The sequence below is a fragment of the Hippocampus bargibanti genome, linkage group LG18 (genome assembly GCF_051943395.1).
Source record: "Hippocampus bargibanti isolate YZ-2025 linkage group LG18, ASM5194339v1, whole genome shotgun sequence".
In the NCBI taxonomy this organism is placed as follows: Eukaryota; Metazoa; Chordata; class Actinopteri; order Syngnathiformes; family Syngnathidae; genus Hippocampus; species Hippocampus bargibanti.
The window spans coordinates 668334-695498 of NC_142751.1; the positions used below are offsets into that span (position 1 = coordinate 668334).

The following is a 27165-nucleotide window of genomic DNA, read 5'->3' on the forward strand; positions in this document are numbered from 1 at the left end:
TCACTCCAACGCACCAAATACGTAAATGGAGCTGATGAGAAGTTGTCAGCTCGAACGTGCCCTTAAATACAAAAATGGCCGCCCGGTGTAAACACTTTTTACAGCAGCTGTCTGAAAGTAATGCATCTCTCCTCCTCTCTCAATATCTCCCGCCCTCCCTTTTCTACCTTTTGCCCATCTGTCAAGAAAAGAATGTCCATCGGAGACCTGCTAATGAGAAGTGAGCTACCCCCCCCCCCCCAGCACCCTTCTCATCAGCAGCTGTCTCTTCCAACAGTACTTCTGATATTTCTCATTCCCACACGGGCTTCACTTCTTTTAAAAGTCAAAGTCAACAGGAAAGTCAGCGGAAGCGTTGGCAAATATGCGGGTGTGGGGGGTTTGCTCATCAATGATTTGTTCATGTACCGTAAAGGTGTCAAACTCTTTTTTTTTTTTTTGCCGGGGGCCATATTGGAGTTAAGGTTTCTTCTCCAGGGCGAATGGTTCATCCCCTCTTCAACAAATTCATAAATAACTACTTTTCACATTTCAAGTAAAGAATAGGGACCGTTATTATGGTTGACATTTTGACCATTTGAAATTTTGGTTGGGACTTTAGCAAGCAACATGGAAGTTTGCTTTGCTTTCGCAGGCCAAATCAAATGATGTGATGGGCCACATTTGGCCCCCCGGCCTTGACTTGGACACCTGCGATGCAAGGGATTAACCAGCTATCTGAATAGAAAGAGAGCTAGCCAGTTAGCTCGATTGCTAGCCAGCTAGCTCGATTGCTCGCCGGCGAGCTCGATTGCCAGCAAGTTAGCTTGATTGCTATCTAGTTAGCTCGATTGCTAGCTAGCGAACACGATTGCTAGCAAGGGAGCGCAATTGCTAACTAGCGAGCTCGATTGCTAGCCAGCAAGCTAGCTCGATAGATGAGCACAGAATTTCACCACATTTGCGGATCATTTAAAATGTATTATTATTTCATCGTGCGCATGTTGAGGACATTAACAAATCAAAGACTCGCGTGGCACATGGGTTCATATTTCACTACATCTGGATGTCAAATTTGGACACGCATCCAAGTGACGAGGAGATCCTCGTCACGTGCGCTGTTTTGTAAAACTCACCTTTCCAGCAGCAGAAGCTCCGTGGTCCACAGGGTAACTGCAAACAAAAAACAAAAAACAGAAATGAAGACAAATTAAGTCAACACTGGAAAAAAAGATGTGAACACGTACACCGACACTGACGGGAACAAATTCATTTGCTTACGTTGAGACTGTTATGGCACCATTTTGTGTAATCTTTTAATTGGAAAAGAGACACTCCAAATATGTCTTTTTGGTGTTTTTCGAAATACAGTGATACCTCGGTTTACGAACCCCTTGGCTTACGAACCTTTCGGTTTACGAACGTTAAATTTATGAAAATTTTACCTTGGCATACAAACTTTTTTTCGGGATACACACGGAGCGCCGCAATGAGTGGTGTGCCGTTTTGCAAACGAGCCCTTTCTACGAATAAGAAAATGGCAGCCAACTTGTTTTTGTCCTCTATTCCCCGCCCCCAGTCTTCGGTTAAAGCCACGTGATTGGTCAAGAACGCAGCAGTGAGGGGGGTTAAACATTAAAGAGACAGGCAGACGAGAGAGAGGGTGAGAAAATGGATAGAGAACAGTGAACTTTGTACTTGTTTCAACTTTGATAGTTCAAAGTCAGAGTGTAGACTGCAAGGTTAAAATATCCCATCAATCCGGCTCCACAAATAACCCGCACAAGCCATATGTACACTTGATGCAAAAAGCTATCAACCCAGCTAAACAGAACACAATTGATGAGGAACTAGGTACCGACAAGGGATCATTCTTCATGATGGTTTAAGTATTTAATGCTGATGAAAGCGGCCACTCCACTCCATCAAGCCAACAACGACCACCACAATGGTAAATAAAATGACTTTATTATACAGTACAGTTTATTTCTTTAATTACAATACAATAGCACATTTATTATACATCAAATAAGGTACATTTTGTGTAGTTTTAAAGGACAACTGACACATTTTTTTTGTTTCCCAACTGACATCAGAAAAACGTTTTAGAGCATCTAAAATACCCAAAACACGCAGGCTGATATTTTTAGTCAAATGAAAAACACCAATAAAAATGACTTAAATTGTCCCAAAACTACTTCAAAATGAACTCAGAAACTTTCAGTTTGAGAAGGTCCCGCTCCCTTGTCTGTGACGTCACGCCAAGACGTCTTGCCTTGCTCAAGAATCATCCAGTTATGAATATGATTCAAATAATTCTGAAGAGGAAAGCATAAATGTTTGCAATCAATTAAAGAAGAAGTCCTGTGTCATTTTGAGGCGTCTGGACTCCAATGTAGCGTGCCAGAAAATGCACAAGATGGCGCCCAAGCTCTGTTGGAAATGGGCTGATTTGTCTGCTGGGAATTTCTGTCAGCTTGTTTCAAATAGTAGTCGTAGTAGTAGTAGTATTGGTGCAACACACAACGGTTCACCATCGCGTTATTTATGTGTTTTCCTTCTAATTTCGCCATCAACTCGGATCAACACAAAGGTTTGAGACCAAACAAAGTACCCAAAATGCATTGTGTGTCGCTTTCTCGGTCAGGGGCGTTCCCTCCGTGTCGTGACGTCACGGTAGGTATCGTCACCAACTGAAAAACAAGACTTCCTGAATATTCAGCGCGAATCTTTAAAAATGTAAAATATAGCTATATGTGGTGGAATCTTTGCAAAATACGCTCAGTAGAAGTCATTTGAAGTGATTTTATAAATTATGGACACAACTTGTCCGGGGGCCTCGGTTGTCCTTGAAGGCTTATTTTGTGGAAAATTATGTTTTATGCGGACCTGGGAACGGATTAATCTCATTTTAATGGTTTCCTTTTGGAAATTAATTTTTGGGATAGACACTTTTCGCCTTACGCACTCTGTCTGGGAACCAATTTGGTAACCAAGTTGGTAAACCAAGGTATCACTGTACTATATCTGGATCAATCCAGACGTCCGGCAATGACATTGAATTGGAAGGTTTTTGAAGGTCATGCAAGATGTTCCTTTTTTCCACGTTAACGGCAAGAAAGGCTTACCCGGCCAGGCCGCTGTCGGCGGAGCTCTCGGCAATCTGGGAGCTGGCGATCCATTTGGTGTGGCCCACCACCGTCCTGGCGTGAGGCAGGCGGCCCACGTCTTTCACCGTCATCATCAAGTGCCGCGACGCTTTCAGTACCCGCGCCGCTTCATCGTGAGGCACGTTCAGGAAGCTGCGGCCGTTCACTTCCAGGATTTGATCGCCCACCTGCGGCGGGGGAGACCAACACAACGGAGAGGAGGACGAGGACGAGGGGCAAGACGGCCGGGGCGGCCTGGCGAGAGACTGCGACATGCGCCGGAGATGTCGGTTAAAGGTCAAAGAGAGGTTACATCACAGATGGAGGAGGGAGAGGTGATTGAAAGCATAAAATGCTTTTGTTTGGCTGGTAAATTGAGATAAATTGTTCTTTTTTTTCAACATGGTATTTTCCGCAGCACTTGCAGTCAAACCATTTGTGGCCATCTATGACTATTTGAGGTGCACGAGTTACTTAGCTATCTATCAGCTAGCTAGCTCTCTATCTGAGTTACTTCCGGGTTGAGTGAAGGCCTAGCTAGCTATCTGTTAGCTATCTATCAGCTAACTGGCTTTCTAGCCGAGTTACTTAGCTATCGAATTAGCTGTCTATTAGCTAGCTAGCTTTCTATCCGAGTTACTTCCGTGTTGAGTGTAGGCCTAGCTAGCTTTCTGTTAGCTATCTATTAGCTAGCTAGCTTTCTAGCCGAGTTACTTCTGGGTTGAGTGAACGCTGGCGCGTGTGGCTGCCGCTGCTCACCCACAGTAAAACTTATCCTGTGACTGTAAAGTGACCTTGAGAGTTTTGAAAGGCGCTTATAAATGAAATGTATTATTATGATTTAAAAAAGGTGGGGGTGACATAAAATGGCGCCACAAATCAATAAATGAACACAAACAAGGTGGCAAGCCATCGCGATCTCAGCTGTCGTCTGGAACCAAAGCGCAAAGCGGTGCCTTGCCGCTCTGTTGGATAAAAGAGAGAAAAAAAATCCCCCAAAAAACGCTTGTTAGCGAGTAGCGCGTTTTGACGTCCCTTCGCTTTGGTCAGGAAGGAGCATTGGCGTGTTTCTTTTTCGACGCATGTGATTATAATTGGAGTCGGGGCGGGGCCGGGGGGCACTTTTCTTCGTCAACAGCAAGAGAGCAGGGATGAAACAAAAGCACAAAAAACCCCAGGAGCTACCTGAGGGCGTCAAGCAGCAGTTGTTATCCCCACCAGCCCTCCCTTAAAAGGTCCCTGGTGGCTGGTGCGCACAAGAAGGACAAGCTGCTTGTTAACAGGTCGGCCTTTGATCAATGGACCTCCAGGTAGCCGTCAGGCTTTACTGGCGTCTATTTGCGGCCCCCTTAGACCCCAATTTGAATCTCATATTTACCGATGGCGGAAACAGAAGGCTTCCTTCCTGCCTGCCTTCGCTGTTAAAATTCACAGGAGCACCGAGACGGCTGTATTCGCTTGGCTTCACATTCAAAATGGTGGAGATAAAACGGCGACGCTGGCGGTCAGTTTCAGATTTCGACTCTTTCGTGTCGCTTGCGGCAAATGAAAATTTCGCAACAACTGCTTATTTATGATATTAGAGCTCATGCATAACGAAAAGTCGTAGAACACAGGTTGTCAAAGTCAAGCTAGCTAGCTCTCTTTCTATTCAGAGAGCCGGCTAATCCCTGACATTAGAGGTGTTAAAGTCAAAGCCCGGGGGCCAAATCCGGCCCGCCCACATCATTTTATTCGGTACGCAAACGCAAATCAAATTTGTGAAATTCCATGCTCACCTATCAAGCTAGTGAGCTAGCAATCGAGCTGGCTAGCCAGCGCTCTTTCTATTCAGCTATCTAGCTAATTCCTTACAACATAGGTGTTAAGTCAAGGCCCGGGGGCCAAACCTGGCCCGCCCACATCATTTTATTCGGCCCGCAAAAGCAAATTAAATTTGAAATTCCATGCTCACCTATCAAGCTAGCAATCGAGCTGGCTTTCTTTCTATTCAGCTATCTGGCTAATTCCTTACACTTGTCAGGTGATAAACTCAAGGCCCGGGGGCCAAACCTGGCCCACCTGCATCATTTTTATTCGGCCCACAAAAGCTAATTAAACTTGTGAAATTGTAGGATGCCTGCAAAAGTCCCAACCAAAATTAAAAAAAAGTCCCATAGCAAACGTAATTTGAAATACGCACACACTGCATACAATTTTTTTACTCAGCATGATTCGGACTTGATCTTGGTTTTACTACCTGGTGCTTTATACTCTCTTTGTGACTGTTTTATTTTCTGTATATGATAGTTGTCCAGCTGAACCTTTGTTACAGGTTCAGCTGTTGATGAAGCGCTATATCAATCAATATGGATTGTATTGTATTGTATTGTCATTTATGTGAGTGTCATTGTGAGTTAAATAGAGGACGACGAGATTGTCAGTGAATGACCTTGTTGTTTGCTAAGCCAATTTTTTTTTTGTTTTTTGTGTGTGTGTGGTCACACGGTGCGATGTGCCGTCTCAGCAGGTTTGCTTTATCATCAGATGGGATGGAAAATCGCCCCCGTGCAAATGACAACTCCTTGGCCTGCAGCCATCAACATGCCAACATCACCGCTTTTCTTCGCCGTCTGTCATCTGCGTTCAAGTGTTTCGGGTTGGGGGTCATGGGAAAATTAAGAGAAAAATTATCACGGCCAATAAAACTAACAAATAAAAGTAGCATTAAAAATTCAAATACAATACATGTAAAAAAGATTTAAAATTAAAATTGACACTTACACTTACACCGAAATGTGCTAAGACTAAAATTAAAATTAAAATTAAAATTAAAATTAAAATTAAAAAAGGATGAAATCCAATTCAGAAAATAAGACTTGTATGTTTTATATGAGATAGAATAAAAAATAAAAATCATCACATCCAATAAAAGTAAAAAATAACGCATGAAAATAAAATTGAAAAAATGGATGAAATCAAGTTCAGAAAATAAGACTTGTATGTTTTATATGGGACAGAATAATAAAAAATAAAGAAAGAAAAATAAATCTAATAAAATTAAAAGTTAAAATAAACCAAAAATAAAAATAAAAAGGATCCTAATCGGAAAACAAGACTTGTATGTTTTGTATGAGATCAAATAATCTCATTTCCAAAAAATCTTGAAAAAAGTATTTGAGACTGGAGGCATCTCATTGAAAAAAAACCACACAGTCACTTTGGTGGGTAACATTTCCAATTCCTCTCATTTTGGCGCCTTGCGTTGCTCGCAACTCAGGCTTCATCCATCTCAGCCACGTGCGACGCCGGTCACCATAGCAACTGTCCACCTCTTTGCGGGAGGTAGAGCTTGCCAAAGGGGGAATGGAAGGCGTACGGGATGTTCAACGTAACGAGCGAGCGATCGTCTTCCGCGCTAAAAGCGTTTCCGCTTCAACATGAAACAGATGCTGAGAATCAAGGCGCATAAAAAGGCGGTCAGAAGAAATGACGCAGGCCGTCTGTTTCTTTGGCCCCGCCCCCTCGCTGGATTGCCTGAAGGCCAATTACTGCACGGTCATCATTGCGAGTACTGTCTGACCTTTTCTTTTAGAAAATGAAAGCGAACCGGGACGACAATTTATAATGGGGCAGCGGCGGATGCGTCCATATTGGTGGCCATCCGTCAATTTCGCCAAAAGAGGACGTCAATCCAGCCGTCCGTCCTTTGTCTTTTTCTGCCGATGCCGTTCCACATCACGCGGGCAATCAATCACCAGGCTGACGTGGAAAGACAACCGTTCACGCTCACAACGGCGGAGGACGGAATCAAAGAGTTGTTAGCCGCCCTGGCGACAACCACTCGGAGATGATCCAAGACGGTTTCCATGTTCACGTCGCGTGTCGTGTTCAAAGTGAGCAAGAAGAAGTCGCGGGTACCTTGAGACCCCCGCACTCGGCGGCGGAGCCGCGGTCCACTCCAGTGACGTAGATCCCCAAGGCATATTCTGCTCCCCCTCGGATCATCAGGCCCAAAGAGCGACCGTCGTCCAAAACCAAGTTGACCTGTGGAGGACGGGCAGATGAACACATCCGACGTTTTATTTTCAAACCAGCATTCGGGTTCAACTCATTTGGGAATTGAAAATATGTCAAAGGCAGCTTTCTGCTCAAATCTGATCATATGCATGACATACAGCACAGATGAAATGACGTGAAAGGCACTTAGAATGACTTTAACAAACATAAACACAAAAGAATTCTCACATTTGTTCAGCTTTTGTTTTTTCATGCTTGAGTGCCGATAAAGCGTTTTTTTTTCCTTCCACAAGGAGGCAGCATTTCCCTTTTTTCCATGTTAGCGCTTTGTTTGAGCTTCAACTGTTATATAAACCAAAATCGCATTGTATTTTGAACTGCCGCCCTCATTTCAAGTTCAGATCACTCCAGATCCATATCATTTAGGAATTAACTCGTTTTTCGGATGAAAGGAGAGAATCTAAGGTTTATAGCAGCGCTGTATTGAGTGTTATGTAGTCAATATTCTGTGTGTCCTGCAATTGGAGTGACAATGACAAAAACCCTGGCACTGGAGCGGACACATTTTTGCACATGGTCTGCCAGTGAATGAGTTAACGATACATCAATTTTAATGTATGATTATCTGCGGATCCTATATAGAACCGGTGTCGAAGTCAAGGCCCGAGGGCCAAATCTGGCCCGCCGTATCATTTTACTCGGCCCGTGAAAACAAATGAAATGTGAAATTTTCTGATGCAGCAAAAAAGATGACTTTGACACCCCCACCCGCACCCCCCGATTGTAATTGTGACTCGGCCGTTGAGTTGGAGACGTCGGTCTCACCTTCTTCTCGTCGCCCTCTTGCAGGAGCTGCATGTTGCTGCGTCGCTGGCTGTCGCTTCTTGTGAGGGTGGCGCTGTGATGCTCGGGCAGGTCCGGAGGGGGCGACACGCTGTGGCCCAGCGGGTCAACCCACGTGTACACGTGGTTGGTGACAAAGCCGCCCGGAATCCTCCCCACGGAGCGCACGGAGAGGCTCAGCTTTTTATTGCCCTTCAGCACCTGAGGAAAATAGAAAAAATCCGGCCGGGGGCTATTGGTGGAAAATGCAATAAATCAACTCAGCTGACCAGACAGGTGTTGCTCAAAGGTGTCAAAGTCTTTTTTTTTTTTTGCCACGGGCGTCCCACATTGTACTTCCAGGGGGCAATTATGAATTTGGGTAGCATTGAGAATGTTTTATCCCCTCCACATACTACATCTACAGCGCACAACAAATTCAGCAATAACTAGTTTTCAAATTTGAAGTCAAAAATAATGACTGTTATTGTGGTTTACATGGGACAATTTGAAATTTGGGTTGGGACTTTAACAAGCATCATGGAATTTCACAAGTTTCATTTGCTTCCGCAGGCCGAATAAAACTATGTGGCGGGCCAGATTTGGCCCCTGGCCTCAACTTGGACACCTGCCATCTAAGGGATTAGCCAGCTATCTGAATATAAAGAGAGCTAGCTAGCTCAATTTCTAGCTAGCTCGATAGATGAGCATGGAATTTCACAAGTTTGAGTTGCATTTGCGGGCCGAATAAAATGATGTGTGCGGGCCAGATTTGGCCCCTGGGCCTCGACTTTGACACCGCTAGTCTTGCTCATGGCTAAGACTCAGAACCATTGTTTTTTTCTGCTATTTTGATTGTAAAACGGCCTCAAACAGATCCACACACCAAACATGAAGAGCAAATGGACAGCGGCTAAGAAATTGCCACGGTTCATTGCCTTCTAATGGCTTTGGCGCTCCACGTCAGCGGACTGCTCATAAAAAAAATTAAATAAAAAAGTCAGACCAAGCGTTAGTTGAGCAAATACCCGGAGGCCTCTCTCTCGTATTTCTGCCCGTTGACTTTTACAGCAGCAGACTTGACGCTGCCAGTCGGGTGATTTTCAACAGTGCAAATGAAGAAACAAATTGGATTTGACAAATGAAAAAAAATGTCCGGGTAGAGAAAGTAGATGTGCAGCTTTTGCTTTTCTTTTTACAGTGCCCTTTTCCTACGTTATATTTTCAGTTCCCGAATAAATTTGTGAATGTCAGTGAATGAGTTCACTCACAAAATTGAACTTCCCCACTTCAACACAATCTGTAACCTGATTTAACCAAATTTGGCACAAAGGTCATGGCCGCCATTTCCTAACCAACTACTTTCAAAAAATACTGCAAAAACTCACTAAACAAGAAAACAGTCCACTATTTTGCCATCGTTACGCATCGGTGGCATACTAAGAAGTAAGGAGTTGTTTGGTAGCCAAATGAAGTCAACACAAGGAAGGATTAATGAGTCAATGACGAGGCCGCCAACACGCAGACTTAATGGAGTCAAGTCATCAATCGTGGGGGATTAGCCACAGAAAAACATCCACAATACTCATCTCCTCTAATCCTTAACCCTCCCCCCCCACACACACACACCTCTGTTTCTCTCATTAAATTGAATTAATGTACTGGAACACCTGCACAGACAAACAAGCTAAACGTTGGGAGTGAATTTAAAACAAGTCACCAGAGTTTAAGGCGCACCCTCAATGAATGAAAAAAACGTTTGCAAATATAATATATACCGTACATTTATAAAAGCCTCTCCATGAGTCGTCACCTTACCGTGGTGGAGGGGTTTGTGTTTCCCAATGATCCGAGGAGCTAGGTTGTCTGGGGCGTTTTGCCCCTGACAGGGTCACCCATGGCAAACAGGTCCTGGGTGAGGGACCAGACAAAGTACGACTCAGAAGACCCCATAAGAAGAAAAACATTAATGGACTTGGTTTTCCCTTGTCCAGACGCGGGTCACCGGGGCCCCTCTCTGGAGCCAGGCCTGGAGACAGGGCTACACCCATGGGGCCCGGTCGGGCTCAGCCCGAAGAGGAAACGTGGGTCCCCCTTCTCAAGGGCTCACCACCCATGGGAGGGGCCAGAGGGGTCGGGTGCAATGTGAGCTGGGCGGCAGCCGAAGGCGGGGACCCTGGCGATCCGACCCTCGGCTGCAGAAGCTAGCTCTTTGGACGTGGAACGTCACCTCTCTTGCAGGGAAGGAGCCCGAGCTGGTGTATGAGGTCGAAAAGTTCCGACTAGACATAGTTGGGCTCGCCTCCACACACAGCCTGGGTTCCGGTACCAGCCCTCTCGAGAGGGGTTGGACTCTCTTCCACTCTGGAGTTGCCCACGGTGAGAGGCGTAGAGCGGGTGTCGGCATACTTATTGCCTCCCGGCTCGCCGCCTCTACGTTGGGATTCACCCCGGTAGACGAAAGGGTTGCTTCCTTCCACCTTCGGGTGAGGGGACGGGTTCTGACTGTTGTCTGTGCATATGCACCAAACAGCAGTTCAGTGTACCCATGCTTTTTGGAGACCTTAGGGGGTGTGCTGGAAAGCACTCCCTCTGGGGACTCCCTTGTTCTGCTGGGCGATTTCAATGCTCATGTGGGCAATGACCGTGAGACCTGCAGGGGCGTGATTGGGAAGAACGGCCCCCCCCCGATCAGAACAGGAGTGGTGTTTTGTTTTTAGACTTCTGTGCTCGACAATCCGTGTCGAGCACCGGCTGCGTTCCAACTACAGAGGGATGACACTCCTCAGCCTCCCTGGAAAGGTCTACTCAGGGGTTCTAGAGGGGCAGTGTGGTTTTTGTCCCGGCCGTGGAAGGGTCCTCGAGGGTGCATTGGAATTCGCCCAACCAGTCTACATGTGCTTTGTGGACTTGGAGAAAGCGTTTGACCGTGTCCCTCGTGGAGTTCTATGGAGAGTGCTTCGGGAGTATGGGGTACAGGAGCGCCTGATACGGGCCGTTCGGTCCCTGTACGACCCATGTTAGAGTCTGGCTCGCATTGCCGGCAGTAAGTCGGAATCGTTTCCGTTTGAGGAGAGGAAAGTCTGGGCTTCCCTATTGAAGCTGCTGCCCCTGCGACCCGACCCCGGCCGGATAAGCGGCAGAAGATGAATGGATGGATGGACATTTATAAAAGATTTCCAAATATATATCAATAGCATATTTTCTGGTGTATAAGGAGTACCAGAGTATAAGGTGCAACCCTCAATGAATTGTGTATTTTCAAACCTTTTCCATATATAAGGCGCAGCAGATTATAAGGCACACATTCAATGAATATAAAAGGTTTTCCAAATATAATATTTACATTTCGAAACGTTTGCCAAATAAAATCTATATTTTTCCCAGAGTATAAGGCGCACCCCCAATGAATAGTGAATTTTCAAACTTTTTCCCTATATAAGGCGTTGGGGGTGCGCCATATATAGGGGAAAAAGTATATATTTCTATCTGATATTGAAGGTGTGCCTTGTCGTCAGTCTGGTGTGCCTTATATATGGAAAAGATGAAAAGACACTATTCATTGGGGCTTATACACCAGAAAATACGGTCATTTTTGTTTGCGGACGTTTCCTTGATTGTTTAGCAGAAAGTGCGCTGAGCGAACGGCGATGACATTGTATCAACAAATGTACTGAATGGGCGTGCCCGTTTTGGTTGTCCCTGCCGTTTTAGAGGAGACTCGGAACGAATGCCGCTTTGTATCCACAGGAAAATAATGACTATGAAAAAATCCACTCCAGTTCTTTTCCTGGTGCAAAATTAGAAAAAAAAGGTTGTTGGGCGGGCACCCTGCTATTAGATCCAACGTGCCTATTCATTAGGCCGACGCTGCCCATCAATGCTTTCATTTGGCAAATTGGCGAGCTAATTATCCCATTGAGAAAATTGTTGTTGTCCTCTTAAGCTCCCTCCCTCCCAGCCACCCCCACCAGATTGCCAATGACAACTTCTCATCGACACTCGCCTACAGATTCCAATGTCTTAATGTATAGAATCCTGCTAAACGTCATCGACGCTAAAGTGGAAAAAACGTCAACTGTCCAAGAAAAAAATTAAGGGGGGGAGGGGAGCGAAATCCCCTGATTTTTCTGACAGAGCAATAATTGAACGTCGCCCCCAACTTGGTGCTCGTTGCCCATGAATCAAACGGGCCTCCGATTGCATCCCTCAGCAACTTTGATTTACAAGGCCGCACCTCCAGATGTCACAACTGCCGTTGACACTGCGGCCGGGAGTAGTTTGGGGGGGATAAGGGGGGTGAAATGCTGCAAACGACAGGAAAATGTCCATCCAGATCTGCGTTTCACATCAATATTTACATGACAATCAGCATTTGGTTCATCTTGTGGAATTTGGAACCCCTCCAGCAATGCATATTACAGGAACAATTCCACAGACGAGCTCCCATTTTATTTTGAAAAGTGCTAACAACAACGATAACAATGATAATAATAATAGTAATCGACTCCATGACATTTTTGAGTGTTTACTTCCACATTGGCGGCATCGTGAAGCAAGATGTTGCCCGAGGTTGCGAAATCTGCTACGTGGTGTCGGCGACTCAAAAGCAGCCGCTGCTTATTATTGGTGACGTGAACCGGATGCATCCTCTATTCAGCATCCCCGGAAAGCTTTGTGTGATGATGACGCTCTCATTAGCGCGACGCCCCCAACGGTTGTTTCCCATATAGGCAGCATCTTCACAGCCTTGCTTTGTTCAGCGGAAAGGTCGGTGCTGTTGGACAGTCTGCGGCTGGATGGGTGCATGCCTGGCTTGAGGAGCCCGCGATAAGAAGAAAGGAGCGTCAGCGAGAGCGCCGATGCATATGTGGAACTGTCGCGGCTTGGAATTGAAGCGGATTTATGTGGGACAAGAGATGTGAGACAATCTCTTTTCGTCAATGGATGCGACAGCTGCGTGTTTGCTTTCAACATTTAGCTTGTAGTCGACGTGCACATTCCACCATGATGTCCCTGATCCACTGGCAAAGAGACGCTTTGATCCTCTCCTCCTTCATTTGGAACTGCTTCGTGTCACAAAGAGGGTACAGAACGTGCTCAAGAATGAATGACTCTCTGTGTCTTTGTGTTGTCATGTTATTTGTTATTTAGTTTTTTTTTTGTTCTTTTGACTTCAAGACGGCGCCGCGAGAGTGGCTGCCTTTCCAGCAGCTCCTATGTTTTGTTTTTCTACTTTCATTCCTTTCATAACTTTGCTGCTGTGAAATGTCAATTTCTCCACTTCTTCTTCTTCTTTTCCTTTGGAAAAACACCAATAATAATAATAATAATAATAATATATACATACATTTTATTTTGAAGCGCCTTTCAAAACTGTGAAGGACACTTTACAGTCACAGGATTTTTTTTGTGCGGGTGAGTAGCGGCAGCCATTTGCACCAGTGTTCACTCTACCCGAAAGTATTGGATTGGATTTGCCTTTATTAGTCTCACAGTGGAGAAATTGACATTTCACAGCAGCAAAGTTATGAAAGGAAGAGGAAAGGAAAGAAAGAAGTGGAAAAACAAAATATGAATGGTGTATTTTCAAACCTTTTCCATATATAAGGCGTACCTTCAATAAATGGAAAAATGTTTCCCAAATATAATATATCAATATATCAAAGTGTCCCATATATTAGGCACACAACATTATAAGGTGGTGCAGGAGAGGCTGTGATTACGCAATACTTCTTCTACGGGGGTGAGGGGGTGAGGAATGGAGTTGGTGGCTGCTGACAGTCGTTGCCAGACCTATTGGGGCTCAATATGACTTCACATATAAGGTGAACCCCCAATGAATGGTGTCTTTCCAAACTTTTTCCACATATATGGCACACCTTCAATAAATATAATATATCAAAGTTTTCCATAAATAAGGCACACCACATGATAAAGTGCTACAGTAGAGGTTGTTACGCAATACTTGGGGGGGGGGGCAGTTGTCGTGGCTGCTAACAGTCGTGAGACCTGTTGTGGCTCAATATGACTTCACATATAAGCCACATTATTTTAAATAATGCATTCTGACTTGGGCGGCCCGGTAGTCGAGTGGTTAGTTAGCACACCGGCTTCAGAGGTCGCCGGTTGGCGTCCCGCTCCGGCCTCCCTGTGTGGAGTTTGCATGCTCTCCCCGGACCCGCGTGGGTTTTCTCCGGGTCCTCCGGTTTCCTCCCACACTCCAAAAACATGCATGGCAGGCAGATTGACCACTCCAAATGGTCCCTAGTTGAGAGTGTGAGAGTGACTGTTGTATGTCTTTGTGTGCCCTGCGATTGGCTGGCAACCAATTCAGGGTGTCCCCCGCCTCGTGCCCGAAGACAGCTGAGATAGGCTCCAGATCCCCCCGCGACCCTAATGAGGAGGAAGCGCTATGGAAAATGGATATAAGCCGCATCAGCTTATGAGGCGCGGGGTTATCATTTTGAAGAAATGTAAGGCTTTTGGGTGCACCTTGTAGACCAGAAAATAGGGTAATAAAAAAACAAACCCATATATTAAGACATATTTTTTGCCCATTTCCAAGATCTCTCAACGTCATTTCTCATAATGTGCAAAAACAACTGCCGAGCTGTATTGCAGCTCTCTGAGAATACAGTGACGGGGAAAACAGTGTGAAATCCACACAGTACCCCCTCGTCTTCCCAAGTGGGAATTGTGCAAAGGCAGCACGGCGGCGGCAACCCCTCCCGCCCTCCCCGACCGACCCCCGACGGGGGCGACCGTATCCTGTCAAACGGCGCCTCTCAGCTCCTGCCGCGTTTGCGTGTCTTATCTCAGCGCGCAGCACGGCCACGGAGGGCTTGACGTTTCTTGTCGTCGCCAAGGCAAAAAATGAAGTCGGGTGACGAGAACGCACCAGGGGAGAGCGACGCTTTTATCCGTCGGTCGTTATTGACGGACATGCGACTCGGAATCATCTTTATTGCCAAGTATGTAGAACACACAAGGAATTTGTCTCCGCGAGAATGAGCCAGCGGTGGTGACGCAGGCCAGATTGCTCAACAAGTGTTTGTTTTTTGCTGATAAACCAAAGCGATTTACGTTCTTTGAGGATCCACTCAAAGATGCCGAACAACAAGTAGTCGTTGGCGTCGGGGATGCGCGACGAGATTAACGGCTGTGGTTGGAAGGGAAGAGCTCAATTTGGCCTGGCTCGTGAGTGGAAATCATCCAAATTTCAGATGATTTGCATAAAGGCCCCCGTCTCCCACCCACTCTTAATGAGTTACTGACAGACAATGCTCTTTTATTTTTTTCAGTCTGGCCAAATCGAAACCTGTCCGTAAAAAAAGTAACAAAAAAAAAAAAAATATATATAAACCGATACAAATTAATAAACAAAAATAATTAAAAATAACTACCTAAATCAAAAAATAATTAAATAATTCACTACATAATTACATAAATACCCAAATGCCTGAATAAATAACTGAATAAATAAATACCTGAATAAATAAATAAATCAATAAATACACAAGTAAATAAATACATTTCCAAATAAATACCTGATTGAATAAATTAATTATTAAATGAAAAATGAATAATGAATTAATAAAGTAATAAATTAATGAACACAAATAAATAAATAAATGAATAAACAAACACATGAATGAACAAATATATAAATGAATAAATAAATACATAAATAAATAGATACACGAATGAATGAATGAATAAATAAATAAATAAATACCCGAATGAATAAATAAATTATTAAATAAATAAACGAATGAATAAATAATGAATTAATAAATGAATAAATACATGAATAAATCGATGAGAAGGTTTCTTCAGCCGTCATCTGTACAGATTTGAAGGTTTGGGACGTTTCGCCTCCTATCCAAGAGGCTTCGTCAGCGAACTAAAGTCTTACTAGTCGTATCGGCCCTATTTATATATCCCTAATGTCCAGACATGGTGGCGCTGGACACAGCTATGATAGGTCCCTACTCTCAGGGTGGGGGGAGCAGAGGACCACTCCCAGCTGCCCCACTGATTGTTCCTACATTCCTGACTAGCGACTGGCCTATTTGCCCCACTTCCACCGGTATCACCTTCTCATCGATGGACCACTCCTGTACGACAGAGCTTACACAGACGTACAGGAATAAATAAATGCATATCCAAATGAACACCTGAATAAATACATAAATAAATATCCTGGACACACTTGTGTCAAATAAAATGGCATACTAGGAAAATTGGAAACACTGCCTTTTTTCTTAAAAACAGTTATTATTTCAAATCTTAGTTCAAATCAAATGGGATATGTGACACGAGGACAGTTTGAAACACACACACACACACACACACACACACACACACACACACGCGCGCGCGCACGCACACACACACACACACACACGCGCACGCACACACACACACACACACACACACGCGCGCACGCACACACACACACACACACACGCACGCACACACAAACACACGCAAACACACACACACACACACGCACACGCACACGCACACACACACACACACAGTGGTAACCATGACTGCTTTGAAAAGATGTGGGTGGACAGAATTGGGAAGAAAAAAACACAATTACAGTGGCACCGTGTGATAACCAAATGCTCTATTTGACACCGCTGTGCCCAAAAAAAGGACAGACCTCATATTGGTCCAGCCAGATAATGATGTGTGTGTGTGTGTGTGTGTGTGTGTGTGTGTGTGTGTGTGTGTGTGTGTGTGTGCGTGTGTGCGTGTGTGTGTGTGTGTGTGTGTATGTGTGTGTGTTTCTTCTATCACATTGGAATTGAACTAAGATTTGAAATAATATGCGTTTGATGATTGAATACTCGTTAAATGTTGACAAGGTAACTCGCAGCGCCACTATGTTGTAATTGTCCCTTCCGTGATGTCAACCGTTTTACCACGTGACCCGATTGATGACCGGACCCCTGCGGAACAGGCGTGGAGGGAGGGAGGGAGGGAGGGAGGGGGAGTTGTTTTTTTATGGCCCATATCGCAGCGTCCTATAATCCATTCCCTCTCTGTGCCGGTGGATGGTAATGGCCCGACGCAAGACGGTTAGCGCAGAGTCAATGTCGCGCCCGGGTTGCAGATATTGACGCCATCGACTGGCCGAGGCCTCGCGCGCCTGTCCCACTTCTCTTGGGTCCTTTTCCATCTACGGCGCCCAGCGCCGATGGCGAAATGACAAAAACAAAATGCGCCTGACATGAGATTGATCAGATCAGGACGTGACGTGACTCGAAATCACGATGCATTTTGTACACGCCGACGGATAATCGTCCCCGCACCTTTACTGATAGATCAATGAGAAGGTTTCTTCAGCCGTCATCTGTACTTCTTTAAAGGTGTCGCTTCTTATCAAAGAGGCTTCGTCAGCAAACTAAAATTTGCTGGTAGTTTTGGCCCTATATCCATACATACATACATACATACATACATACATACATACATACATACATACATACATATATATATATATCACCACTGTCCACATATGGCGGTGCCAGACTCTGCTATGATAGGTCCCTGCTCTTAAGTTGGGGGGAGCAGAGGACTATTCCCTGAGGCTACACTGATTACTTCGATTGTTCTGACTGATTACTTCTATTGTCATGCCTGATTATGGGGTCTACGACTGGCCTGATTGCCCCATTTGCTCTGGTATTACCTCATCAGTATAACTAAGCCTATGTGGTATACGAAGTCTGTTGTATGAACCATCCAAATTAAACCTCACCCCACCATATCGGTTTAAAGAAGGATTTAGCTGTTTTATGAAAATCGCTTCTTTTACTCCCCTTTCAAACCATCTATGTTCTTTCGCTAAGATTTTAACCTCACTGTCGTCAAATGTGTGGTTGCTAGCTTTTAGGTGCATATGTACTGCAGATTGAGGCCGACTAGTGTTATCCCTGCGATGTTGATAAAGTTTTTTTTTGAGAATTTGTTTTATCTCCCCAATGCTCTTTAGAATTTTCATTTTTACAGATCGAATTTCTTGGCCTCGGTATCTCATCGCTGCTCAAGCGTAGCTACGAGATTCGGATGCCGTTTAGCATAAAAGCTAACACCGCGCACGGCAACCGTTGCGTAGAACGTGTAAATATAAAACTCCCGGCGGTGCATCTGTCATGAGCTCTTAAGTGCTCTCATATTTTATTACCTTCATCCTCCAAGCCCAAGGCCTTCAGCTTCTCGAGAATTATTGCCTGCACACCTTCCCCCCTCCTTGCAAACCGCATGTTCTCTTGCACACTGCAAGAATAAAGACAAGAGCGGGGAAAATCCGACTGGACCCTCCGCACCCTACCCACCACCTTTTCCAGGAACTCTCCTCAGGCAGGGCAGGCGCTACCGATCCATGCGCACCAAATCCAGCAGACATTTAAACAACTCTCAAAAATGTCACCCAAATGGAACTATCTAGTGTCTCTTTTCAATTTTGCACAACCCTGCGGTGCAGCATCCCATAATAATCGTGGTAGCTCCAGCTCTGTACTCACTTGAACCACTGTTTCTGACCCATTTGATCTCCAGCAGCAGACACTCAAGGACATCTTCATCATTGCACACTTGTTTTACTACAAAAATGGGGACACTGATTTTCTGCACCGACTGTACAATCATTATGGGATTTGATTCTAACACTGATCCCTTTAGCGCTCTTTGATAACTTGCACATTGTTCTAGTTCAGTGGTTTTTAACCTTAGAGGTTCGCTGAGTCGGTCTCAGGGATTCGGCGGCTCCTCCGCCGCAGAGGTCCACCCTTCAGTCTAGTGTGCAGTTAGTGCACAGTCATTGAAAGAGGGATTCGGTGACTGAGCATATGAAACTGGTGCGGTTCGGTGCCACCAATAAGATTAAGAAAAACAGCTTCTTCCCCCAAGCCATTAACTCTTTGAACTCTTTGAACAGTAGCCCAAATGGAACTGTATAGTGCCACTTAGCAGTTTTTTTTGACGACGATACTAGTGCAGCGTGTTCTACCGGAAACAATTTCCTTGTGTGTTCTACATACTTGGCAATAAAGATGATTCTGATTCTGAAGAACCACTCTTCTCGTTATTTCTGAGAGGTGCCATTGAACATTAAAGGACAACCGACAGCGTTTTTTTGGTTTCCTAACTGACATCAGAAAAATGTTTTGACGCATCTAAAATACCCAAAACACGCAGGCTGATATTTTTAGTCAAACGCAAAACACAAATAAAAATGACTTACTGTGTCCCAAAACTTTCACAAAATAGCTCTGAACTGGAGATTTTCAGAAAGTCCCGCCCCTAGTTTGTGACGTCACGCCAGGACGTTTTGCCTTGCTCCAGAATCAAAACAATGGCTTCAGAGAGTTCAGATTGGGAGAAGATGCTTTCTTGTACTCATCCAGTTATGAATATGAATCAAATAGTTCCGAAGAGGAAAGCATACATGTTTGCAATCGATTAAAGAAGTTCTTCGGTCTCATTTTGAGGCGTCTGGACTCCAATGTAGCGCCCAAAAAATATGTAACATGGCACCCAAGCTCCGTTGGAAATTTGTCTGCTGGGAATTTGTGTCTGCTCATATCAAATAGTAGTGTTGGTGCAACACACCACTATTTGCCATCGCATTATTTATGTTTTTTCCTTCTAATTTTGCCATCAACACGAAGTTTTCAGACCAAACAAAGTACCCAAAATGCATTGTGTGTTGCTTTCTCGGTCAGGGGCGTTCCTCACGTGACGTGACGTGACGTCAGGCATCTTCATTAACTCGAAAACAAGACTTCCTGAATATTCAGCGCGAATCTTAAAAGGTAAAATCTAGCTATATGTGGAGGAATCTTTGTAAAATGCGCTCAGTAGAAATCTTTCGAAGTGATTTTACAAATTATGGACACAACTTGTACGGCGGTGTCGGTTGTCCGTTAAGGAATTTGATTCCATTAGATTAGCCTTTATGAGTGTCTTCCATATATATTTATATTTGTCACGTCTTTTTCTATGATGATACTAGTGCAGCGTGTCTACACACTTGGCCAATGAAGATGATTCTGGTTGTCTGATTCTCCAAGGGGTCCAAATACCGCCAAAGAGCACAACTGTCCTTTCTGTCCATTCTGGTCCTAATGACTGGGTGACCGAATCGCGGGTAGACCATTGAAGTTGTGCGATTGTTGGGGTTTTTTCCCCCCCGATGGATAAAGTAGTTTGACGGAAGCCTGAAACGTTCGTACATTCATGCTAGCGAGCTCTCCCCGAAATCCTTTTTGACTTAATCCTCACCTTGACAGATTAGAAAAGCAGAGGGCGCATACGGGGCGGCACTGGACAGTTGTGATGAAGTGTCTATTGGATTTGGACAAAGCGCATTAAGGGGACGGATGAAAAAATTAAATACAAATCAAAGTCTACCCCCCCCCCCCCACGCACACACATCGTTCTCGACCATTTCCATCCGTCTGCGACAATCCGATGAAACAATGGGACGATGAAATCGTCTTTTCCATTCAAGCCGCAGTCAATTATCTTGGCGCATCTGGTTTTAATTCTGTCCGCATAGCATCTTGTGTGAAGTTCTAATCTGGGCTAAAATCAGCAGCTTATCTGGAGCCTGGCGATATTCCCGCGCCCAACGGCAACCAATCGCCGGGGGAGCTTTGGCCGAGCGATTGTCGGAGGTTTGACACGTTGGAGATATTGGCTGCAGGTTCACCCCGTGTATTGTCGAGCCGCCCTTCACTTTTCAATCCTCCTCAAGTAGAAGAAGTGAATGACTATCTACTCAGTGGCTGGCTTCCTGTACGTTTCTCAAAGATTTTAGGATTTCTTTTCAAATCCTGAAATGACCTCGCCCCCATCTCTTTTTCGGTTGTCTACGCCTGCCCGGTGCCTCGGGTCAGCAGAGCAGACACTATTAGAAGCAGCGAGGAGAACTAAATGGAGGCTCAGCGGAGATTGAGCACACTGTCTGCTTTCTTAATTTATTGTTTCAATGTTGCAAGAATTATTTTTATGAAACAGGATTAGGGCCAATTAAGAAATTACAAAAAAAATTACATTGGCAACATTTACACACTTTAATCTCAGAATTCTGATTTTAACCTCAGAATTCAGACTTTAATCTGAGAATTAAAGCCAGATTTTGATTTTAGAATTCTGTTTTTAACCTCAGAATTCAGACTTTGAAATCAGAATTCTGCTTTTAATATGATCATTCTGACTTTAAAATCAGAATTCTGATTTTAATATGATAATTCCGATTTTGATCTCAGATTCAGACTTTGATCTCAAAATTTTGGTTAAATTTCAGAATTCTGATTTTCATCTCAGTATTCTGGTTTTAATTTCAAAATTCTGACTTTACTCTGAAAATTCTGACTTTAATATTAGAATTCTGACGTTGATCTCAGAATTCTGATTTTAATGCCATAATTCTGACATTAATCTCAAAATTCTGACTAATCTCTGAATTCTGATTTTAATCTCCCAATTCTGACTCTAATCTCTGAATTTTGACGTTGATCTCAGAATTCTGATTTTAATCTCTGAATTTTGACTTTAATCCCACAATACTGATTTTAATCTCAGATCTGATTGAAAAGAATTCTCACTTGTCTTTTATCTCCTCCTTGTTCAGCAATCATCAAAGCACCACTCGGTCTTGTCAGCGCTCGGCAGCGATTAAACGCCAAAGAGACTAAAATAGTTCCTGCGTTGCATGCATTGAGAGAGAATAAAAACCTTTTCGGCAACAGTGGTCCTCAATGTTCAAATACCGCACCAGGAAGTGACAAACTGAAACAGAAACATGGAAAATCCGTCTGCTTTTCCAAATAGAATGGGCAGATGGAACTGGAAACGATCCGAAAACTCTTTGCGGTCGTGGATGAGCATAACACACAATCAAAAAATAAATAAACAACTTTTTTCATTGTTTCTATTCATTCCAATGTGTCCTCTTTCTGAGTGACTGGAAAGTAAGAGTTATTAGTAGCAATTCACTGAAATATCAGTAGAGAAATCCCGCGCCTGCGGTCTGCAGGCGGATAGGCCAAAGCTGAACCATAATGACCAACGAGCGCTGGAGAAACGGGATGGATGGAAAAATCAAAGCCAACGAGCGGCCCAGTCATTAGAGAGTATGACCGACCAATCCATATGATGAGACTATTTCCCACCGTTTTAAAACAGTACAGTATTCACAAAATCAATAACAAACGCTTGCAGAGGGAGAAAGTAGGACCACAGTAGTAGCAGATCAGACCCATCACACAAGAGACGTGTCGAGTAACTCGGCGCACCGAAAGGCCACTTATTGACATTGGCGCCTTCTAAATCAATCAGCTGTGTACACAAATCAGACGCTCTTTAGCATCGCCTCATTTGCTAATGGGCTGTCTTGGCGTCTGTGGAGAAATAGGCAAGCGGTCCCGGACTTCATTTTTATGGGCTATGCCAAGGGAGCCACGTTCTCACTTCAGGATAGTGTAGGTCACAGGTGTCAAAGTAAAGGCTCGGGGGTCAAATCTGGTCCGCCAGATCATTTTATTCGGCCCGCAAAAGCAAGTTAAGCATGTCAAGTGCAGTTGCGGACCGTCAGACGCTGTTCAACGTCATAGTTTGGGAAAACTGTCCTGATCACAAGCTGCTAGTAACAGAGCTAGCACACTGCATCGGTTGCCAGCTGCAGAAGCAAATGTATTGTGTTGATTTAAAGGACGTCCCCGGACAAGTTGTGTCCATAATTTGTAAAATGGCTTCAAATGACTTCTACTGAGCGTATTTTACAAAGATTCCAACGCTTATAGCTATATTTGATGTTTTAAGACTCGCGCTGAATATTCCGAAAGTCTTGTTTTTGAGTTGGTGACGAGTCCGTACGTGACGTCACTGAAGGAACGCCCCTGACCAAAAAAAGGACACATTGTAGCAGTCCTTCCATCACGTCAATGCATTTTGCTGTACTTGTTTAGTCTGAAAACTTCGTGTTGCACCAAAAAGAGGCAGATGAGGGCGACAAAGCTCCGTGTAAGGAATTAATCAGCCTGTGGAAACGGGCTAAGTAATTCCTTACACGGAGCTTTGTCGCCATTTTCTGCCTCTTTTTTGATGCTACATTTCCCCCCGCCCCCTTTTTGCCTCAAAATGGCACGGAATAAATTCTTTAATCGATTGCAAACATGTATGCTTTCCTCTTCAGAACTATTTGAATCATATTCATAACTGGATGAGCAACAAGAAAGCATATTGTCCGAATCTGAAGCCATTGTTTTGATTCTCCAGCAAGGCAAGACGTCTTGGCGTGACATCACGAACAAAGGGGCGGGACCTTCTGAAACTGGCCACTTCCGGGTTCATTTTTTTTGCAGATTTTGGACACTTTGTCATTTTTATTGGTATTTAGCATTTGACTAAAAATATCATACTGCGTGTTTTGGGTATTTTATATATTATAAAACGTTTTTCTGATGTCAGTTCGGAAACAAAAAAGTAATGTCGGTTGTCCTTTAAAACGTCTGTGTAAGCTCTCAGTCGTACAGGAGTGGTCCATCGATGAGAAGGTTTCTTCAGCCGTCATCTGTACAAAAGTGAAGGTTTCGGACGTTTCGCCTGCTATCCAAGAGGCTTCGTCAGCGAACTAAAATGTTTTTTCGTTCGCTGACGAAGCCTCTTGGATAGGAGGCGAAACGTCCGAAACCTTCACTTTTGTACAGATGACGGCTGAAGAAACCTTCTCATCGATTGTCCTTTAAAAATAAATAAGATAAGAAATTAGACGTTTTGAGCGGGCGGCCTGGTTGTCGCCACTTTATCATTGTTTATTTACTTATCTATCTATTGATGAATTTATCCATCTATTTATGTATCAAACAATGTATTTATTTACTTAGTTATTTGTGTTTGTTCATTCATATATTTGCAAATGTCCTCATTGTGGGAAAAGTGATGTCGGTTGTCCTTTAAAAGCAGTTTTGTCAAGACACCATGGCTGAGGGAGAAGAACTGGATTTACTATTCAATCAAGACGGACTTTTCAAGAACAAATGGGAAAGGTCCGTTATTTCCTGGCTAATTTTATTTCAGTCTGGACTGATTCCGACATAGCACTACTGAAGGCCTAGCATAATATCCATGGCCTGCCACTGACGCTTCTTCTTCTTCTTTTCCTATGGGCTTTTCCCTTCAAGGGGTCGCCACAGCAAATCAGTGTCCTCCATCTTTGGAGGTTTGATCCGCATGTTTGTTTTGACCAAGTTTTTACGTCGGATGCCCTTCCCGACACAACCCTCTGTATTTTTCCGGGCTTGGGACCGGCACAAGAAGACTTATGTCCCTTTGTGGCTACAGAATAAGCAACTCGCTCAGTAAAAGGCATAGCCTGCCACTGACGCTAACGTTAAAAAATGGACATCATTAAGAAATTTTGGTCAGTTATTTCCTGGCTAACAGTACCCTCTATTGGACTCGTAGTAAATCACACCACCCTTTTTTTTAGTCTGGATTGATTCCGACATAGGACTACTGAAGGCCTAGCCATGAAATCCAAGGCTGCCAATGGTCAGGTGCCAGGGTGCTTGCTAAAGTCCGAACCGACTTTTCAAATTGTCGTATGAAAACCTTGACTTGAAAATTGAAAACTAGTTATTCATTCATGTGTTGTAATATGGAGGGGATGGAACATAATAATAATAATAATAATAATACATTTTATTTTCAAGCGCCATAATGGCTTTCCCAAATTCCGTACGGCCATCAGTGAGGAAAGCGTCACGACAATGCGGCCCTAGTGTAGTTCGACACTCCGACACTCAAATCAGCAATAAGTGTTTACATTGAACTTGACATTCCCGTCAAACAAGTCATCGCCCACCCAGCCGGCTAATGACCTTTGCTGCGTCATTAGCCGACATTACAGACCCACGAGAGCCCCCCGGGCGAGATTCGCCGTTTAAATGTGAACAATGATGAAAAAAAAGTGAATTACCTTAACGGCTTCGGCGTGGGTGACTTGGTCAAAGACTTTGTGGTTGACTTTAACGATCTGGTCCCCGATCCGAAGACCCTCCTTCTCCGCCAGGCTGCCCGGTTCCACCAGGGAAACGTAGATCCCGACCCCGTGCTCCGATCCGCCCCGGATACTGAAGCCAAGACCCTCGTTGCTCTTGTGCCGCTTCATAGTGACCCGCCGCAACTCGCCGGGCGGCTGCTGAATAAAGTTCCTGCCAAACAGCGGGACCAGGGGCGCCATCCCGTCGCCGCCGGAACTCAGGTTATCCGGCGATCCGCGCAACGCCGCCTGGAACTCGGACGGGTCATCCCGCGGGCAGCGAGCCGACGGAGTCCCGCTAGCGGGTCCGGGGAAGTGGGCCGCCGGCGGCGGCTCGGCGCTCCCGTTACTGGCGACGACGTCCGATTTCAGGTAGAGGCCCTCCGAGGTGTATTGCTCGAACAGCAGCTGGTCGGACCGAGGGATGACGAGCCTCAGCATGGGGAGAAGCTGCCGCTTGGCGGGCGCGTCCAGGATGACGTCGAGGGTCTGCACCAGGTCGTAGACGTTCCGCTTGGAGTGGTACACGTTGAGGCAGTGGATGAATTGCTCCCTCTCGGAGTCGCTCAGCAGCAAATTGAGCGCGTTGTGAAGCTTCTTCACGTTGCTCGACAGCGTTCGAGCGCTCGACGTCGCCGAGTTGGCCAGCGAGTTGGCCGACGAGCTGAGCGACGCGCGCTCCGGGTCGGTGGCGCTCATCCCGGCCGCACGTTAAGGCGCGGGGGGGACGGGCTCCTCTCGAGGGGCGACGCCCGGGCTCGGCATGGCGGCCGGGGGGACGGACGACTTCACCGGGTCTTCTCCGCGGCGGCCTCGCGTCAAGTTCGACCCCCTCCCCGCGGTGGATCGCCGTCCTTCGCCGTCGTCTCGTCTGGCGGAGGGTCAGGTGGCCGGCGACGAGCCGCCTGCGTCTCTGGCGTCCGCCCCCACGTCAAGCGACAGCTGCGCCCGAGCGGAACGAAAACAGCCAAGCTCACCGAAGCGACGAACAACTTGCTCGTGCTGCACGCACACGCATACGCACGCGCAACAAACCCGAAAAAAGTTGCAGCTTCGACGTATTTCTCCTTATTAGCTCCGATAAACGTCAAGGTGGTCGAAAACAGCCCCCCTTGCCCCCCTCCCGGGCAACTTCCAATTGCCTCCGTCCGCTTCCAACGCGTTACTACAGCGACCGAGATCCAGTGCGTCGGTGTCAGTCAACGGCCGCCCGAGACCCGGACTCACGCCCCCAGCCCGTCCTCCCCTTTGAGGAAGTGACGTCGTTTTTTCCGGCTTTATTGGATTATTTATAGCTCCGTGGCGCGCGCACGCGCACAAGTACGCGTGACGCCACAATTAGTGGAACCGAGGCTAATATTAGCCCCCGCCGCCCACAACGAGCATCATCGTTGGACTTGCACACAATCCATCGACATTTCAATACAGTACTTTGTTTTTATTGTTATACTTTGCACTGTGTAGAGTTTTTCTGAAACATTTTTGGATTGGATTGAATTAGTTTTTAAGAAGAACTAAATAAAGGAAGAAACAAAATACAGGAGCTGCTGTCAAGGCAGCCACTCTCACGGCGCCATCTTGAAGTCGAAACAACAAAAAAACACAAAGACACAGAGCGTCATTCATTCTTCAGCACTTGCTGTGCCCTCTTTGTGACATGAAACAGTATATCATTTGTAAGCGCCTTTCAAAACTCTCAAGGACACTTTACAGTCACATGATATTTTTTTCTGAGGGTGAGCAGCGGCAGCCACACGCGCCAGCATTCACTCAACCCGGAAGTAACATGAAGCAAAAAATAAAATAAATAAATAAACAAATATGACAACACAAAGACACAGAGAGTCATTCGTTCAAATTGATTTTTTTAAAAGTTACGTTTTGGATCAGGGTGGAATTTGTTCTGTTTAGCTTGAAGGCAAAGACAGTAAAGTATATTTTTTTAAACCATGACTCTGGAACAGGGATGGAAACAATTCAGGGTCCATTCATGTACTTATGATCCTTTCAAACATCGTCACCAAGAATTTCATGGGTGATATTAAAAAAAGAGAAAGTTGGTTGCTATCACCGAGAGGAGCAAAAAATGAGGCCATCGGGTTGAAGCTTCAAGCCGAGCTGAGTGGAATGGTGCCAGATTGCAGTCCACCG

General features: G+C 45.1%; 1 protein-coding gene across 1 annotated transcript in view; it reads right to left on the reverse strand.

Moving 5' to 3' along the window:
- The window catches only part of whrna (whirlin a), a 48941-nt gene extending 22704 nt beyond the window's left edge, over positions 1 to 26237 (reverse strand). The window contains 5 exon segments of the mRNA XM_089020729.1: positions 1116 to 1152; positions 3108 to 3316; positions 7029 to 7154; positions 7953 to 8171; positions 24952 to 26237. Of these exon segments, the coding sequence (XP_088876855.1) occupies positions 1116 to 1152; positions 3108 to 3316; positions 7029 to 7154; positions 7953 to 8171; positions 24952 to 25713 (1353 nt within the window). The 5' untranslated portion in view covers positions 25714 to 26237.
- Between the last annotated feature and the right edge of the window lie 928 nt (positions 26238 to 27165).